The sequence below is a fragment of the Herpailurus yagouaroundi genome, unplaced genomic scaffold, assembly GCF_014898765.1.
Source record: "Herpailurus yagouaroundi ecotype Mexico unplaced genomic scaffold, PumYag 29, whole genome shotgun sequence".
Taxonomy (NCBI): domain Eukaryota; kingdom Metazoa; phylum Chordata; class Mammalia; order Carnivora; family Felidae; genus Herpailurus; species Herpailurus yagouaroundi.
In genome coordinates, this window is record NW_024412377.1 from 41,257,394 (window position 1) to 41,274,387 (window position 16,994).

Genomic DNA, 16,994 nt, shown 5'->3' on the forward strand with positions numbered 1-16,994 from the left:
AAAAAAAAAAAAAAAAAAAAAAAAGAAATGAACAGCGGTTCTCTAGATTCTTTCCCTTAGAAATTCTACATCCGAAGGTAAGAGTGCGGCACCCTTTTTTAAAAGTTCTGATTCACAAAAGTTTATGCTTCCAAAGGTCTTCTCCATTAGGGAGGAAGTTTACCACAGAGATCAAGAGCACAGACCCTGGAGTGCAGGAAGCTTGAACTTAGCTAGAGTCACCACTACTCCCTGCCAATCTGACGTTAGCTAATAACTGCACCTCTCTGATGCTCAGTTTCCTGAGGACAATGATAGGATCGACTTAACAGCACTGTTGTGAGGCTTGCAAGAGGTTCACAGTAATAACAATTAAGTGAACATGGGGCTCGGCAAACAGTAAGCGTTCAACATTTGTTGGCCGTTGTTGCTACTCTACTGGTTATTGGAAACTTGAATTTCATTTCCCTTGAGATTGGCAAGGCTGAAAGTTTGAGAGAAGGAGGATAGGATTCAAGAAAATATCCATACAGTCTCCCTTGTATGAATCCCCTTTTACTTCTCCACTCCTTTGTCCCCAGCATTTCTTTCAGAAGCCCAAGGAACTCTTGTTCTGACATACCACATGCAAATCCTGGCCCAGCCTTGGCTTGGATATCCTTTCCTGGACAAAGAACAAGGCAAGATTAGGGGCTAGGGACGTGGTGGAGAGAAGAACAAGCAGCTTCTACTCTAACTGGTCTTGTGGGGCTGGAGCTTGCTCTCGATCTTTCCTCTCCAGTCCCCTTCCTACCTCAACACGGTCCTGGACCAAATGTTAGAGTGACCGCCTGACAACTTCCTTAGGGAACATATATCGCTGCTAGTGAACACGCACCATAACTTTTGATCCTCATTGCGAGTTTGGCACTAGGAGCATACAGGGTCAGAGCTGGAAATCTCTGGAAGATCATCCGGACAGGGGCTGGCAAATGCCTGGCTCGTGTGCCACACTCTGCTTTCCTACTCTCTGGGAGACACTCCCCCACTGAAGACCAATGCACCTTCTCACTGCAGTCCTTCAAGGTCAGGGACAGAGCTGGACTCAGGGTCCAGTTCTCTCGACTCCTGGCCCAGGCTTCTCTTCATTCTCTGGAAGCCTCTGCCCACATGACATGTTGTCTGCTGGTCACTGGCAGCCATGAAATGGGACGAAGGCCTCTTGGGGCACATCACATGTCTCAGGCTCTCTGGTCTGAACACCAAGCTTTGAGTACCTGTTGTGCTATCTGACCAGGCATGTTACTTTACCTTTTGGAGCCTGATATTTCTCATCTGGATGAGATGACGGAAGGATGTCATTAGGATTCTATGTTAAAGTCTGAGCATATTTTCTGGCATCCAACAGATATTCGAAAATGTTAGCTTGCCTTTTTTTGTTGTTGCTGTTGTCACTTAGATCACTATCAGAATCTTTCTGGGGCGCCTGGGTGGCTCAGTCGGTTGAGCGTCCGACTCTTGGTTTCGGCTCAGGTCACGATCTCATGATTTGTGTGACTGAGCCTGGCATCAGGTTCTATGCGGACAGTGCAGAGCCTGCTTGAGATTCTCTCTCTCTCTGCCCCTCCCCAATGCATGCGTGCGTGCGTGTGCTCTCCCTCTCTCTCCCTCCCCCAAATCAATAAATATACATATGTACATATGTGCATATTATATATGCACATATATAAAAAAAATAATCTTTCTTAGAACATCCACCCAACCTGATATTGTTTATTTATTTAGAATCTCAGGCAAATAAAGTAAATCAGAGATTAAAACAGCAGGCACTCTCTGCATAGGTACTCACCAGATCAATTATGCCAATATTATTCCAGCCTTGCATTATAGGGAGAAAAGAGATAAACGTGGGGATGACCCAGCAGCCTCCCAGCATTAACGCGATGCGCAGAGGGGTCATCTTGTTCCTATAGACCAGAGGCTGGCAGCAGATGGCATAATACCTGGAGAGAGAATAGAAGGTGTGGGTGCCACGGGAAAGGAAGAACGAGAGGGAAAAGGAGGGAAGAATAATTGAAGAGAAAGAAGAGGAGAGAAGGAGCAGAGACGAGAAGGGGGATAAGAAGACGAAACGTCGGGAAAGTGGGAAATTAGAGGGGCAAGTAGAGCATAAAATAAGAAAGAAAAGAGAAAATAATGGGAAAAAAGAGGAAGTGGGTAGGAGAGAAAGGGAAGATGCAATGAGAAAAGAACAGAGGAACGAAAAAGGCAATTACACAATGCAATGTGGTATCGCCCCATGAGTTTCTGCTAACAAAAATGTAAACTTCAGATCACATCTGAGAGTCACTGTCTGGAGTTGGCCCCACATCCCTCTTCCTCTCCCCGTATACGAAAAGCCTGACACTCCCTCACCTGACGGTCTGCTCTGTCTCAGGCGTGCTTCCGAAACTTACCTTCGTGCCTGGGCATTTCAGAAGATTCTGTCCAGCCCTCTGGACTGTAGTGCCCAAGGCAACTGCAGCTTCTTCGATAACAAGGTGATGTCTCCCAGGCTTGGCCCTACATCTGAGCTCTAAGAACTGTATCTCAGATTTGTCCCCATACTCTGAATTACCTGGCTATCTTGCAGTGAAATTCTAAGTCAGTGTTCCAGAGATTCCACTCCTCCCCTACATCAGACGCACCTGAGGAGGCCCATTTAAAATGCAAATTCCAAGCATCTCCTGCATCACAGTCTGTTGACTGTTTGCCTCCTTCCATATGACAAATGAAGTCAAAACTGCTGTTTGCTAAAAACGTCCAGCCCTTCTGGGCACATGAGCTTCCTGGCCTCCTTGTGGTTGGATGGGGCCAAGTGATTGGTCTGGTCAAGGAGTTGGAAACACAACTGACGGGCATTACCTCTGGACCAGCCCATTTAAGTGTTTCTCTGTTTCGAATTTTCCCTACTCCATCATTTCCTGCCTACTGGTGGACACCACGCCGCCCCTATTTACCAGGGTCTGCTCTTCCTCGTGGAACTCACTGCTCATGGCTTTTTGAGTCCATGTTCTGCCAACATGCTAGCCTCCTCCTTTCCTCCAGACAGAGATGCAACCTACTCTACTCAGTGATCTGGGCTCTAACTCCCAGACTGCTTCTTGCATGCTATTCCAGTCTTGGAAATCACCACTTCCACACCCAGGCAACTGTGGGAATTTGACAAGAGGCACAATACCCCAGTAGGTCTATAGGCTGTTTGTCTTTGGAAGAATCACAGAGTAAGTGCAAACAGAAAGCCTGGGGGCTAGGTCTGTTCTTTAAGATTTGATACCATTTAATGAGACACCCCCTTAGACCCCTCATTTTATGCAATTTGCTTTCATTCTGCCCACCTCTTCTTTTCTTCTCTTAATTCAAAGCCTAACTAATGTAACAATGGCTATATTCTTTGAAGAGGTGGTGGTAGGACGAGTTGGGAAAGAGGGTGGCATAAGAAGGAGAGCTTGTCCTGTGTTGGAACATGAGACGTGGGGGCCTCAGGAATTGAGAGGGCAGAATTACACCTTTCCCTCCAAGGAGTCAGGGAGCAGCTGACCACACTGTGCCAGCAAGCTTCCTGTGGCCAGTAACACGGTGGGTGTCCTGACCTGCACCAGAGTGCAAGAAACGACAGACCAAAGAATGGGGGAAAGGCTCCCCTGGGAACTCATTTTCTCTATCTATAAAACCAACACGGTGACAAAACCTGGCTAAAGATAGCTCAGCAGTGGAAAGAATCATGATTGGTTAGAATTCCCCCCATGATCTTGACTTATGAGAAAGGCCAATCGTTATCAGAATGACAGGTTTTTCTGAATGGCGGTATTAACAATCATACAGATTTATTAACATAGAATTAATCATGAATTTGGGGTATATGAAAATATTTTTTAAAACACTTTTAAAATGTATTTATTTATTTTGAGAGAGAGAGAGAGAGAGAGAGAGAGAGAGAGAGCATGAATGGAGGAGGGGCAGAGAGAGAGAGAGGGAGAAAGAGAGAATCCCAAGCAGGTTCTGCACCGTCAGCAGGGAGCCTGACGTGGGGCTCAATCTCACAAACTGTGAGATCATGACCTGAACTGAGATCAAGAGTCAGATGCTTAACTGACTGAGCCACCCAGGCGCCCCTACTTTTTTTTTTTTTTTTTTTTTTTAACAAATTCTGCTCCTTTCTTCATGCACTGGAGGGTCTAGATTAGACATTTGGTTTTATCCATTTAGCATCCTTCCTCCTTTCTTTTGATAATAACATCCCAAAGCCATTGGGAATTACCTCTTCTCTGTCACTTTCATGTTGTTGGGAGAGCAAATGATGGTGCTCCCGACTTTTCTGGCCAGGGAGTGACCCAGTCAGACTTTTTCCTGGGACTCTGAATGCCACATGCAGTAATGCAGAGATGGGGAAGTCAGCGAAAGTCTCTCTATACTACAGCAGCCTCCTGGTGGGGCTGGGAGTAACTCTTACTCCTTGGATTGTTGGGCAGCCATGATCTTGCCTTTTGGTCCTCTTTCTTTAGCTCCTCCTTTGAATTTTTTTTTTTTCAACGTTTATTTATTTTTGGGACAGAGAGAGACAGAGCATGAACGGGGGAGGGGCAGAGAGACAGGGAGACACAGAATCGGAAACAGGCTCCAGGCTCTGAGCCATCAGCCCAGAGCCCAACACGGGGCTCGAACTCACGGAGCGTGAGATCGTGACCTGGCTGAAGTCGGACGCTTAACCAACTGCGCCACCCAGGCTCCCCTTTAGCTCCTCCTTTGATTAGATAAGCTACCATGTATCTTTCCAATAAACTCCTTTTTTTTTTTTCCTTTGCTTAAGCTAGTGTTATGGATTGAGTTTGTCCCCTCTTCCTTTCGTAAAAAAGTATGTTGAAGTCCTAACCCTCAGCACCTTGGGATAGGACCTTATTTGGAAATCGAATCTTCATAGAGGTCGTAAGATTAAAATGAGGCCATTAGTGTGGGCCCTGATCCAATATGGCTAATGTCCTTATAAAAAGGGAAATTTGGACACAGATTCAGATATGCTCAGAGACAGCAGATTGGAATGGTCTGAAGCTAAGAAGGGCCAAGGAAAAATCCTTCCCCTCTAGGTTTCAGAGGTAGCGTGGCCCTGTTGACATCTTGGTTTCAGACTTATAGCCTCTAGAACCATGAGACGACACATTTCTTGTTCTAAGAACCCAGTTTATGGTACTTGTTATGACAGCTCTAACAAACTAATAAAGTTGGCTAAAGTTAGTCTCTTGCCACCAAAGTTTCCTGCATCAGTAAAAATGGTTTCGAATGTTAGACATGTCCTCCATAGATACTTTAAGTAAGAATGTCTTGTTTCATTCAATACACTTCCATAGCATAGCTCAAAGTTATAACATCCCTTCATCTACCATATCAAAGAAGGCAATCGAGGGCTAAGTGTAGAACAGATATTACCCTATCTTTGTTGTATAATTTATGATTCTTGAGGTTTGGAATAGATGTTGAATAAAGGCAACATTTCACGAATTTCAGTTGGATCTCCAGTGTCACAGAAATCCCAAAATTCAAAAAGACAAGCCAAAATTAAATACCCTGTGGGCCAAAAGGTAAGTTTGAGGAAGCAGGATATCTCACCTGAGAAGAGTCTTTAAGCTTCCATATGTGGACACAGATATTCAGAGGGTCATGTGGGGAAGACAGTAGAATTTACAGAAGAGGACTTCATAATATATAGTTATATTGGTGCTCAGAACACTTTTGTGGAAGTCTCTCTTTCTAAGTCTTGCTTGGCCAAGATGATTGTCTGATTCCCATGGTATGATGAATATCCTGTGCATAAGAAGATCTCCTCATGTTTGATGTGGGTGGGAGGATGGGCAAAATAGGTATAGAAGATTAAGGGGTACCAACTTCCAATTATAAAATAAATAAGTCATGGTGATGTTAAGTACAGCTGAGGGAATATGGTCAGTAGTATTTTAATGACCATATATGGTGACCAGTGGTAACTAGGCTTACTGTGGTGATCATTTCACAATCTATGTAAGTGTCATATCACTATGTTGTACATCTGAAAGCTATATGATATTGTATGTCAATTATACTTCACTAAAAGTAGTTAATTAGATTTAATTTTATTTTTTTAAGTTTATCTTGGGGGGGGGCGGCGACTGGGTGGGGGAGGGGCAGAAGGAGAGGAGACAGAAAATCACAAGCAGGTTCCCCGATGTTAGTGCAGCACCTGATGTGGGGCTCGAACTCATGAACCACGAGATCATGACCTGAGCCGAAGTCGAGAGTTGGATACTTAACCAACTGAGCCATCCATATGCCCCGATTAGATTTAATTTTTAAAAAATGAAATGGTCTGCTGTCCGGTGTCCATGTCCATGGTCTGCTGCCCAATGTCCTCACTTTAATTTGCATTACCCCAGGTTACTAGAAGCTCCTGCCACAGAGGAGTCAATAGTGGTGACAGATTTCCTTTTGAAGTTCAACTTCAAGAGGGATACTGTGAATGTCGTGCACATTTTACCAATCTTTTACACATTTGATCTATATAGTCAGTGCCCTGGCCAGTGAATTCCTGAAAGAAAGTTGCTTGGACAGCTCATTCCATAGGGGCTCAGGTGGGATACATCTATGTGAAAGACGCACAGACTGTTGTAGAAATTGACTCTTGCATGATGTGGGGTGGTTGGGTAAGCCTGAGAAAAAATCCTTTATCTCCTACTTTAAAAATCAGTGATGAGTAAAAGGAAAAAAAAAATTTTAATTTTACTTAGATTGCACTGGCCGAGTTGCAAGTGATAGATCAGGATGAATAAGAACATTGTGTCTAGGTATGTGTTTGACTTGAATCTTTCCCTCTACATCATTTTTAGCCTGATGCTACCTTGCTATAGACATACTTTGATTTTTTAAGTAGCATGTGGTGTAAAAAACATGAGATTTGTATTTGGAGCTCAGATGACAGCACCCACTTGACTGATGGGTTCAAGATTGTTACCAAAGCATTGGCCCTGTTGAGGCAGCTTCCCTGAATAAGCCACCACATATCCTTCTATCTTTCCCAATAACTTTCTAATCTTTGCTTTCTAGCAACGAATCAAGAAAAATAAAAATCCTTTCCAAGTCTGCATTCAAGAGTCTAAATTAGGTAGGTGAAAACAAACATCCCTGAATAAAATGATTAAAATAAAAATTGAGTTTGGGGGCGCCTGGGTGGCTCAGTCAGTTAAGCGTCTGAGTCTTGATTTCGGCTCAGGTCACGATCTCACAGTTCGCAGGTTCGAGCCCCAAGTCAGACTCCGCACTGCACGGAGCCTGCCTGGGATTCTCTCTCTCTCTCTCTCTCTCTCTCTCTCTCTCTCTCTCTCTCTCTTTCTCTCTCTTTTTTCTTTCTCTGCCTCTCCCCTGCTGTTCTCTCTCTCTCTCTCTCTCAAAATCAATAAATAAGCTTTAAAAAACTGAGTTTGAGTGTTACTTGACTAATGGAGCTTCCTTAAAAATTCTAACCTCTGTCTACAGATCAGGGACTAGACAGGAATCTGCTAAGTTGATTGTCACCTGTCATGGTTACTGTTTAATTCCTATATTTGGATTATATTACTCTGCAAAATCACAAAAATATGTATCCTATTGTGAACTGCCCCCCAAACACACATATAAATACCACCAGGCAGAAGTAGCTAAATTTGCAAGTTCTTTGGAGATCAAAGTGCACCAGCTGAGTTAGTAGGTTCTATTCATCTACTTACCAAGGGCTCTACCAGTATTATCTCATTTAGTCCCCACAACTATTCATGGGACAGGAACTATAAAGGCACCCATTTCATAGACGAGGACACAAACACACAGAAGTGTCAGGATTTGTTCAAGGTAAGAGCTGACCTGGGATCTAGCTCAGGCCATTTGATTCAAGGGACAGGATATCAACTTCACCACTATCACTTCACTCTGCCACCTTCCCTAAGCCCCCAAGGAATTATTCTAATTCTTTAAAAGCCACTTTGGAAACAGTCAAAACACTGGATCTCAGAACTTGCAGAATCCTGAAATCCCTAAATCCTCTCTTAAAAAAATGAAGTGTATCCAGGCCATCCTGAATGCACCAGGGACTGGGAATTCACCAAAAACCACTGAACTACTCTCTAAACTTCAGGCTACTCTAAAGTTAGGGAAGTTTATTCCAAAATTGATTCCCTGTAACTTCCAGTTTTACCCTCTTGATCAATTAAAAATATCTCTCTCTAATTCGTTCTCTGCATCATGGTCCTACAGACAACTGAAAAGAGCTTTCCCCTTCTTCTGAAATCCTACTTTGTGCAGGAAAAATATTCCCAGTTGTATTCAACCCAGGTTGATCTCACTCACCAAGGGATATTTGGCAATGGCTGGAGACCTCTGTTGTCACAACTGGGAATGGTCATGCTTTGGGCATTCAGTGGGTAGAGGTCAGAGACGCTGAATGTCTTAAAATGGACAAGACAACCCCCCCACTCCCCAATAAAGAATCATCTAACTACAACATCCATAGTGGTGGAGTTGAGAGACCCTGGTTTAGAGGAGGTGATATACACCAACAGCCAGGGCTTCATGTCCTCTGCATATGCCATAGTGTGCCATTATGTCTTAACTATGGATGTCACAAAGAGAGCACAATACTCCAGTGCATTCTGTATGGACCAGAAAAGACAATTACATTGCCTTCCACCCTGCTCACCATAACTTAATACAGCCTGGGGGACTCCCAGCAGTACAGGACACGTGTGCCCCCTCAAAGAGCTACGATCTAGGACAGGGGATGAGAAAAGCCTACCTTACCTGATTGGTAAGTGCCAGCGACGTTTCCCTTTTTACCACTGTATCCCCAATGTCTCGTACAATGCTAGATAGAGTGGATGCTCACAGAATAGGTTGAATCAATAATAAAATAAATTCTACTTTACATTGTGGGACCAAGTTTTGGGGATGTAAAGGTCATATTTAGTAGAGGGATGGGAAGGTTTTCTCCAGCAAGTGTCTTTTAAGTTGGACATCAGAGACTGAGTAAGGATGGTGGAGAAGAAAGTGCAATCCATGTACTATAAATAGTATGAACAAAGGCCAGGAGACAGAGATTATCTATATAAAATAAATCCATAAACCTGTATCCATGCATCCACATAGGCATACAAACATAAAGAGAGTACAAGTTAACTGGGACAGAGTATCTGTAAGAAGATAGAACAAAATCTGTCTAAAAAGGCCAGCTCAGGGGCAGTGGTTCTCAAACTGTAGCATACAAGGGAGTCACCCGGAGGGGTTGCTGAAATACAGGTTCCTGGAAGATCTGGCTATGACGCCCAAGAATTCACGTTTCTGTTATTGTTCCTGGGTGGCAATAACTGATAACTGATAACGGGTAATAACTGATAACTGATGCTGGTGGTTTGGGAACTCCTGAGAACCTTTTTGAATGTTATGCTAGGATGAGTCTAGCAAAAGTTTTTGGAACTGGAAAACGTCCAAAAGTTCTTTGAACTGGAAAATGTCCATTGCAATCAACGCTGCTGCATGCTCTACTAAAGAAGCTGAATTGCAACAAATTCAAGAAAAAGGATCGTTGGTTCCCCTGCCAGGTGAACAGGGTTCATGAGGGAATGCGGTTTGGTCTCATCTCAGGCACGGATTTATCTGCAAGGTCTGTTCCCTAGACTTCCACTGGACAAGGCCCATCCTTCTTTAACTTCTACAAAGTGGTTAAGTGAATGTTCAGGTGACAAGTGAGGTTCCAGGTGGCCAGGATTAACTAACATGTGGCATGGGTATTTGCAAAGAAATGTCTACGCAAAACATTTCAAACTACTGTCCATGAAACTCCATTAAAATCCCCTTTGGTAGACCAGCCACCAGCTTCCCCAAATGCAGCCATGTGGAAAAGTGTGATTAAATTGCTTTTAAATGTCTCTGGGGGCACAATTTACTTTGACAACTCTTAGAAGTCAGTCATGTATTTTAAGCTCCATGCTCATCTCTACCCCACCCGTCCTACAATTAAGGAAAATTCTTCCTCCTCACTTCCTGCCATCCCACCACAGGGAAAGCAGAGGAGCAAGGAGAATAACATGGAATCTTAGATTCTCAGACTTAGAGGAGACTTTAGCAGCCAACTTTATGTCTTTATCTGAGCATCTCGTCTTCCTGCCTTAACCAGTTATCAGCTCTGTGGTCTCAGGATTAGTTATGTGACTTCTCCAGGATCCAGTTTACTCATCTGAAGTGTGGGTATCATTATGTCCACCTCACTGACTCACGGTGAGAAATGATGAGATAGTGTTCAATACAGAAAGTTTTGGGTACACAATGCTTCATAAATAGTAGTTACTATCTTTACTTACATACAAGTACAAGATCAAAGGGAATATATATGTTATACATATGAATTCAAATAGATTCAAATACATTCCGGAACCAGGGGCTCTAAATTATTTAACAAATAAAATGGAGGTCACCTGGTTCAACATCTCTCCTAGTAATAACGTGGTGAATGAGTTGGTCCCTAAAGGTGAACGGAAGCAGTGAGACCCTATTGGTTGCAAGCAATGACGTAGATCTTGTGTAGTATCTTCTTATGGACTTAATCCAGGCCCTGCTGTCCTACCTGAAATAATTGAAAGTGACATCCTAGATGGTCCGCGAGACCAGATCTCTAGTCAAGATTAACTAAAGAAAGAAATGCCAACTGCAGGAGAGAACACATGAAGTCGCATCTGGCTGCTAAGACCCAAATATTGAGATGGAATCAGGAAAACAAACCTTTCATCACAGTCCCCTCACCCCCCACCCCCAACTCCGAATTTATAAAGCACAAGCCAATGGTCTTCAGGACTTAGGACTAGGGGGATAAAGAGCTCTGCAGAATCAATAAATTTATTAGTTACAAGGGGCATTTTGTCTTTAGCAAGACAATCAGTTCTAGCGTCAATTCTTTCATGGATATTCTTTCCAACATTTAACAAATCACGTGATGTCTTTGGGTCTCTGTTTCTTATGGGTAAAGGGGGATTAATTACATCTCAGCTTTTGTAAGAGGTTGTAGTTGTGTTGGATTAAAGATGGCCACAAATTCTTTGACATGCTTCCCATCCAGAGGTGGGGAGTCCGCTCCTTCCCTTGTGACTGCCTTGTGACTGCCCTGACCGAGAATACATTAGAAGTGTTGTATGCCGGTCTTGAGACTAATTTTTAAGAGCGCTCTTGGTTTCTCAAGGCCACGATCTGTCATGTAAGAAATCGAACATGTATGAACATGAGATCACATATAGAGAGCTGGGACCACATGGACAGGGACAGGGGCCCAGCTGAGCCCAGCTTTCCAGATGACCCCACCAAAGTGCCATCAATGTGTATGATAAATTGTCTTGGACCCTTCAGGCTTGTCCAGTCTCCAGCTAAACACCATCAAGTGACTTTAGCCAAGCCCAGATTCCTGATGCGCAGAATTGTGAAATCTGGGAATAGTACATTGTTTTTTCAGCCATTAAGTTTTGGGGTAGATGTATGGCAACAGATAACTACAACTGAAATAAACAGGTCATATACAGTCTAGTGTGACCGTGGCAGTTCCCTGGCTGGATGGTAGTCCTCCCTCCAGTAGGAGATCTAGCCACATTTTGTGGCAGAGCTCTGGATGGAGAGATTTATCTTTCTCCTCATGGTAACTGGTTTTGTTACACTTCAGTTGCTCTGGTTCCCCTTTGAAGCGGCGTAGAAACAGCAGCGGCTTCAAGAGAAAGCTAAAGCGCTCCACTTCTGCTTCCCAAGGGGCTTGGCAAGCTGCCAGTCGCTTTGAGAATCAAGGAAGACGACCCCAGCAGGGATATTCATCAGGAGCCAGGAGCACAAAGTGGGGCTGAGAATGTCGCCAAGAGCAGAGGGGGAACTTCGGGTTCCAGGAAGAAAAAACTGTGGGGGTGAGGGTTTGGGGGGAGACTCCTTTCTGTCAGAGATCTGAATTGGTTCCGCATCTCTTCCCTGGTTCTTCAAGTATTTTGTTTATGTCTGTGACACAGCACATCTCCGATCGTATTATAACTGTCTGTTTCTTGTCTCTGCTATAGCTACTACTATTCACACTATACGTGTTGCCCATTTACCGAGGGCACATTATGCAGCAAGAGGTGTATTCTATAATATATCTCACTCCTATAGCAACTCTGCAAGGCAGCTCTCATTCTCCACGTTTTAAATATGAGGAGGGGCGCCTGGGTGGCTCAGTCGGTTGAGCGTCCGACTTCGGCTCAGGTCACGATCTTGCGGTATATGAGTATGAGCCCCGCGTCGGGCTCTGTGCTGACTGCTCAGAGCCTGGAGCCTGTTTCGGATTCTGTGTCTCCCTCTCTCTCTGACCCTCCCCCGTTCATGCTCTGTCTCTCTCTGTCTCAAAAATAAAAAAATGTTAATAAATAAATAAATAAATAAATATGAGGAAACTGAGGCCCAGCGAGTTCAATCCACTTGCCTAATATCCTACGGCCAGGATACAGTAAAACTGGGAATTAAACCCACATCTGGCAAAGTCTGTGCCCTGGTAATGCTGGTGAATGGTCCGGGTGAGACCAAAGCAACCCTCTTTAGGAAGAAGACAGAGAACATGACTGTCTTATAAGCTTTCTGAGCTGAGGACACGTGGAAAAAAATGTGAACATATTTAAATTAATTTAAAGATGTATCTGATAAATAATATACAGGAATAAAAACTAAAAACCTACTGCAACAATCAAGAAGTGGGATGGGAGAAAAGGAGCGAAGAGGAGGAAGATGGGTTTGAGAGATATTTATGAAAATGCGTCTATGATTTGGCTTCCAGCTGGTCATGGTGGATAAGGAAAAGACGACCTCAAAGAATTGCATTTAAATGACTAAAAGATGACTAATAGATGTGCCTTTTACGTACAAAGTAGAAGAGGATATTAGTTTATAATGGAAATTTCCACTTTGGGCACACTGGATTCAAGAAAACAGAAAGAAGCTTAAGGTGAGATATTGAACAGGTGGGTAGAGATAGGACCCCAGAGCCCAGCATGGGACAGGACTGCAGGAGGGGTGAGAACAGAGGTGCAGGTGAAGCCATGGGATGGGTGAGCTCTCCAAAGGAAAGAAGGAGATCCCTAGTGCTGGAAGGCCGAGGGTCTAACCTTGAAGGACACTCAGACATACAACAGGAAGAAAAAGACAGCAACCGGTGTCTGGGAAGGCACCCACAACAACCAGTAGAAAAAGGAGAACAATAATGGAATAATACTTGTGGCTAACATTTATTGAATGCTTATTATGTACCATGCACTGATTTATGTTCTCCTGCATGCACTCATTTATATTCTTCACGAACTCCAAAAGGAAGTTACTATTAACACAATGTTAGAGCTGAGAAGGTAAAACCCAGAAAATTTAAATAACTTCTCAAGATTACACAAATTGGTAACCGGTCAAGCTGGGATTGAATCCAGGCAGTCTAGCACCCGGGCGTCATTCTTAACTACTTGCTATACTGGCTATTTGAGAAGGGTAGAAAAATGAACACCAAAGTCAGACCAAGCAACCACAAGTCACATCTTGGAGCATCAGCTAAATGTGCCTGGAGCAGCTGCTGTGGACCAATCAGAATAGCACGAGGACAGGTGAACTCTCGTTTGCCTTGAGGCTGACTCTCAAGGAGCTTATCATCCAGGATGAGAAAGAGAGAAACCAATGATTAAGATGAGTGATAACTGGGGCACCTGGGTGGCTCAGTCGGTTCAGCATCCGACTTCAGCTTGGGTCACGATCTCACGGTGCGTGGGTTCAAGCCCTGCGTCGGGCTCCGTGCTGACAACGTGGAGCCTGGAGCCTGCTTCAGATTCTGTGTCCCCTCTCTCTCTGCCCCTCCCCTGCTTGTGTGCGCATGTGCGCTTTCTCTCTCTCTCCCTTTCTCACAAAAATAAAAAATAAAAAAACATTAAAAATTTTAAAAACAAGATGGATGATAACTGCTATGCTTATACATTTTTTAATTTTTTTTAACGTTTTATTTATTATTATAAATTACAGAATCCGAAGCAGGCTCCAGGCTCTGAGCTGTCAGCACAGAGCCCGACACGGGGCTTGAACTCTCAAACCACGAGATCATGACCTGAGCCGAAGTTGGACGCTTAACTGACTGAGCCACCCAGGCGCCCCACTGCTATGCTTATATTTAACATTCTATGGGCACTCAGAAGAAGAAACAACAAATCATGGGGAATGAAGCCCGGCCAGTGGGTAGAGACAGTGACACATTCTGTCAGAATACTGAAGGGTGAGTGTTCATCGGGAAAAGAAAAGGAACTCGAGGCAAGGCAGAACATGGGGTTATGAGGAAACATATCAGACTCAGGCTATGAGTAACAGATCACTCATGGGTTGGAGCTGAGTTAGAAAAAATAGACCGAGGACACGCTGGGAAAAGCACTGAAAGACAGGGGAAGAATTTAGCCTATGGTTGATAAGGTATCACTGAAAAAAATTCGGGGCTTTGCACACGCCATTTTCTGGAACCTTCCTTCCAGAAGATGCCTCCTCTTCTTCCCCTTTACCTACTGACATTTGCATAATCCACAGATCCCAGCTTCCCTGTTACTTCCTCCCAGAACTTACCCTGCTTTGGAGGCCACATGCTCCAATAGCTTCTTTGACTTCTCCTTATTTGACTTCAATGGCCACCGATTTCATTATAATTACCTATTTACTACCTGTTCCCCACTAGACTAAAAGCTCTGCGATTCAGAGCTTTCTCTGGTGGTTCACCTCTGCACTTCCACTGCTCTGCTCAGCTCCTGGCAATTAGTTAAGTACTCAATACATATTTAATGAAATGAATATAAAAATAAGCACGAGATTCAACTCAACAAGTATTACCATTATGTACAAAGTATGAACTTAGCCTCAAAGCGTATGTGACAAAGGGAAACAGTACGCCTTCCTTTCAGAAACACATTTCAATCCCATTGGGAAAACAGATGTAACTGTGTGACACAAGTTCACAATGACAGACACCTTTTAGGTATACATTACAAAACTGAGTGGTGCTGCAGGGAGATCATTAAGAAACGCAGACACGCTTATCTCTGGCACAGGATGAAATATGCAACCTTTGAATCAGAATCATACGTTTAACAAGTAAACCTGTTTTAAAAGAAAATCTGCGACTGACAAATCGTCGGAAGAGTTTTGCAGATAATATACATCAAGTTCTTGTGTTGCCAAGAGAAAGGGTAGGCAATTTGGTTGAACATGTCAGTGAGGACATCTTGCAATCCCGTAGAGAATGGCATCCTCAGTGAAGTGAAACATTTCAAGGGGAATTGCATTTGATGCCAAATACAGGACAAGTATAGCATTGATTGGGGGAAGGGGATCAGAATGGTTAAAAGTCTAAAAAGCATGGCATATGAAGCCAGTGGAAGGATCTAGGGATGTTTGGCCTAATACAAGAAGAGTTGGGAAGGGCAAACCTTTGTCTTGTTGTGGAGGCTCAATAAAGAGATCTGAAGGTCCCTTGGGCAGCCTAAAAGAAGTTGATGTCTGCTATTGTCTGCCCAACATCCTTCTTCCAGAAGGAACTGCCATTCTCCCACGCCATACACCTTTGGTAAAGCTGACCGTCATGGTGCCTCACCTCTGCCCAGCAACCATAATGTATGAATGGTCAGTGAAAGAGTGACTCGAGCAAAGCCAGCCAAAATTCTTCCATGAGAAAGAGCATTTAGGCTTCTCCTCCTGTGGATTCACGAGTTAATCAGGATGGTTTAAGACTCACTGGTCTAAGCCCAGCCTGAGACTCAATCCAACAAGAAAACAGCAAAGGGACACAAAGGACAGATATAAAGAGAGGGACAGAGGCAGAGAGGGAGACTGACAGAGATGGAAGAGACAGAGAAGAAAAAAGAAATGATAGAGTCAAGGAGGAGAGAGAGACAGAGACAGAAGGAGAGAGTGAGCCTCGATGGCATTGTTCAAACCCTGTAGACGGCCATTTCTAAGGTCAGACTTTTCAGCTGATTGAACCATTCAATTTATTTTCCATCATGTGTTGCTGAAAAAGATCTTACTAACATATCATCTGAGAAGTGAGTTGGTCAAAACACTACATTCAGGCAATTCATTGGGATATTGGGAAAGCCCTTTTCAAAAGCTTATTTAAAACCTAAAGCCATTTGAGCAAACTAAAAACATATTCACAGAAGTCTGCTTCTTGCATATCAAATGACTGGAATTTGCAGAGAGCTACTATGTACAGTAGTAACCTCTAGGGTATATAGCTGTGGAGGTGCAGAGGGAGAAGAGCGACATTTTTATGTTCTACTCATAAGCCGGAGGCCCTTTTTTTTCACAATGCTCAGGTATTATTGTCATGCTCATTAAAAACTGTGATGGGGAGGGCGGTGCCTGGGTTGCTCAGTGAGTTAAGCGTTACGCTTCGGCTCAGGTCACCATCTCATGGCTCGTGAATTCGAGCCCTGCGACGGGCTCTGTGCTGACAGAGTTCAGAGTCTGGAGCCTGTTTCAGAGTGTTTGTCTCCTTCTCTCTCTGCCCCTCACCTGCTAGCTCTCTCTCTCTCTCTCTCTTTCAAAAATACACATTAAAAATTAAAAAGAAACTGTGATTAGAAAAGAGACTGTTGAAATGGATGAGACACAAGGTCATGAATGAGGGTGGTGGGACCAAGGAAGACGAATATGGGAGTGAGTGGGAGGAAGGATCTGCTGACAGGAGACAGCGAGGGCTCCAAAGGGGGGAGAATCGAGGGCATTTTGTGAGAAAGCAGAGAGAACACGTTGGTCAGAAAGACTTCTGTGCTCTCTGCCTCGCTCAGATCTCAGAGGGAACTCCTAACACTAAAGTTAGAATGTTTTCAGTGACTGGAGAATGTGCTGGTCTAGGAGCACTTTCAGCCAAAGGCTATCCTGGATACTTCTGCGCTCAAGAAGTGTCAATTTCTAGCACAGGGAAGATTCAAGTTTAA

General features: G+C 43.8%; 1 protein-coding gene across 4 annotated transcripts in view; it reads right to left on the reverse strand.

Moving 5' to 3' along the window:
- The window catches only part of HTR4 (5-hydroxytryptamine receptor 4), a 159,395-nt gene that overhangs the window by 57,468 nt on the left and 84,933 nt on the right, over positions 1 to 16,994 (reverse strand). For 2 of the 4 annotated variants that reach the window (XM_040497068.1, XM_040497064.1), the window contains exons 4-5: positions 1,808 to 1,961; positions 602 to 643 (exon numbers count right to left, since the gene is read on the reverse strand). In XM_040497068.1, coding sequence (XP_040353002.1) covers positions 602 to 643; positions 1,808 to 1,961 — 196 coding nt within the window. The remainder of the gene's footprint in view (positions 1 to 601; positions 644 to 1,807; positions 1,962 to 16,994) is intronic. The other 2 variants (XM_040497086.1, XM_040497078.1) reach the window with 1 other exon arrangement.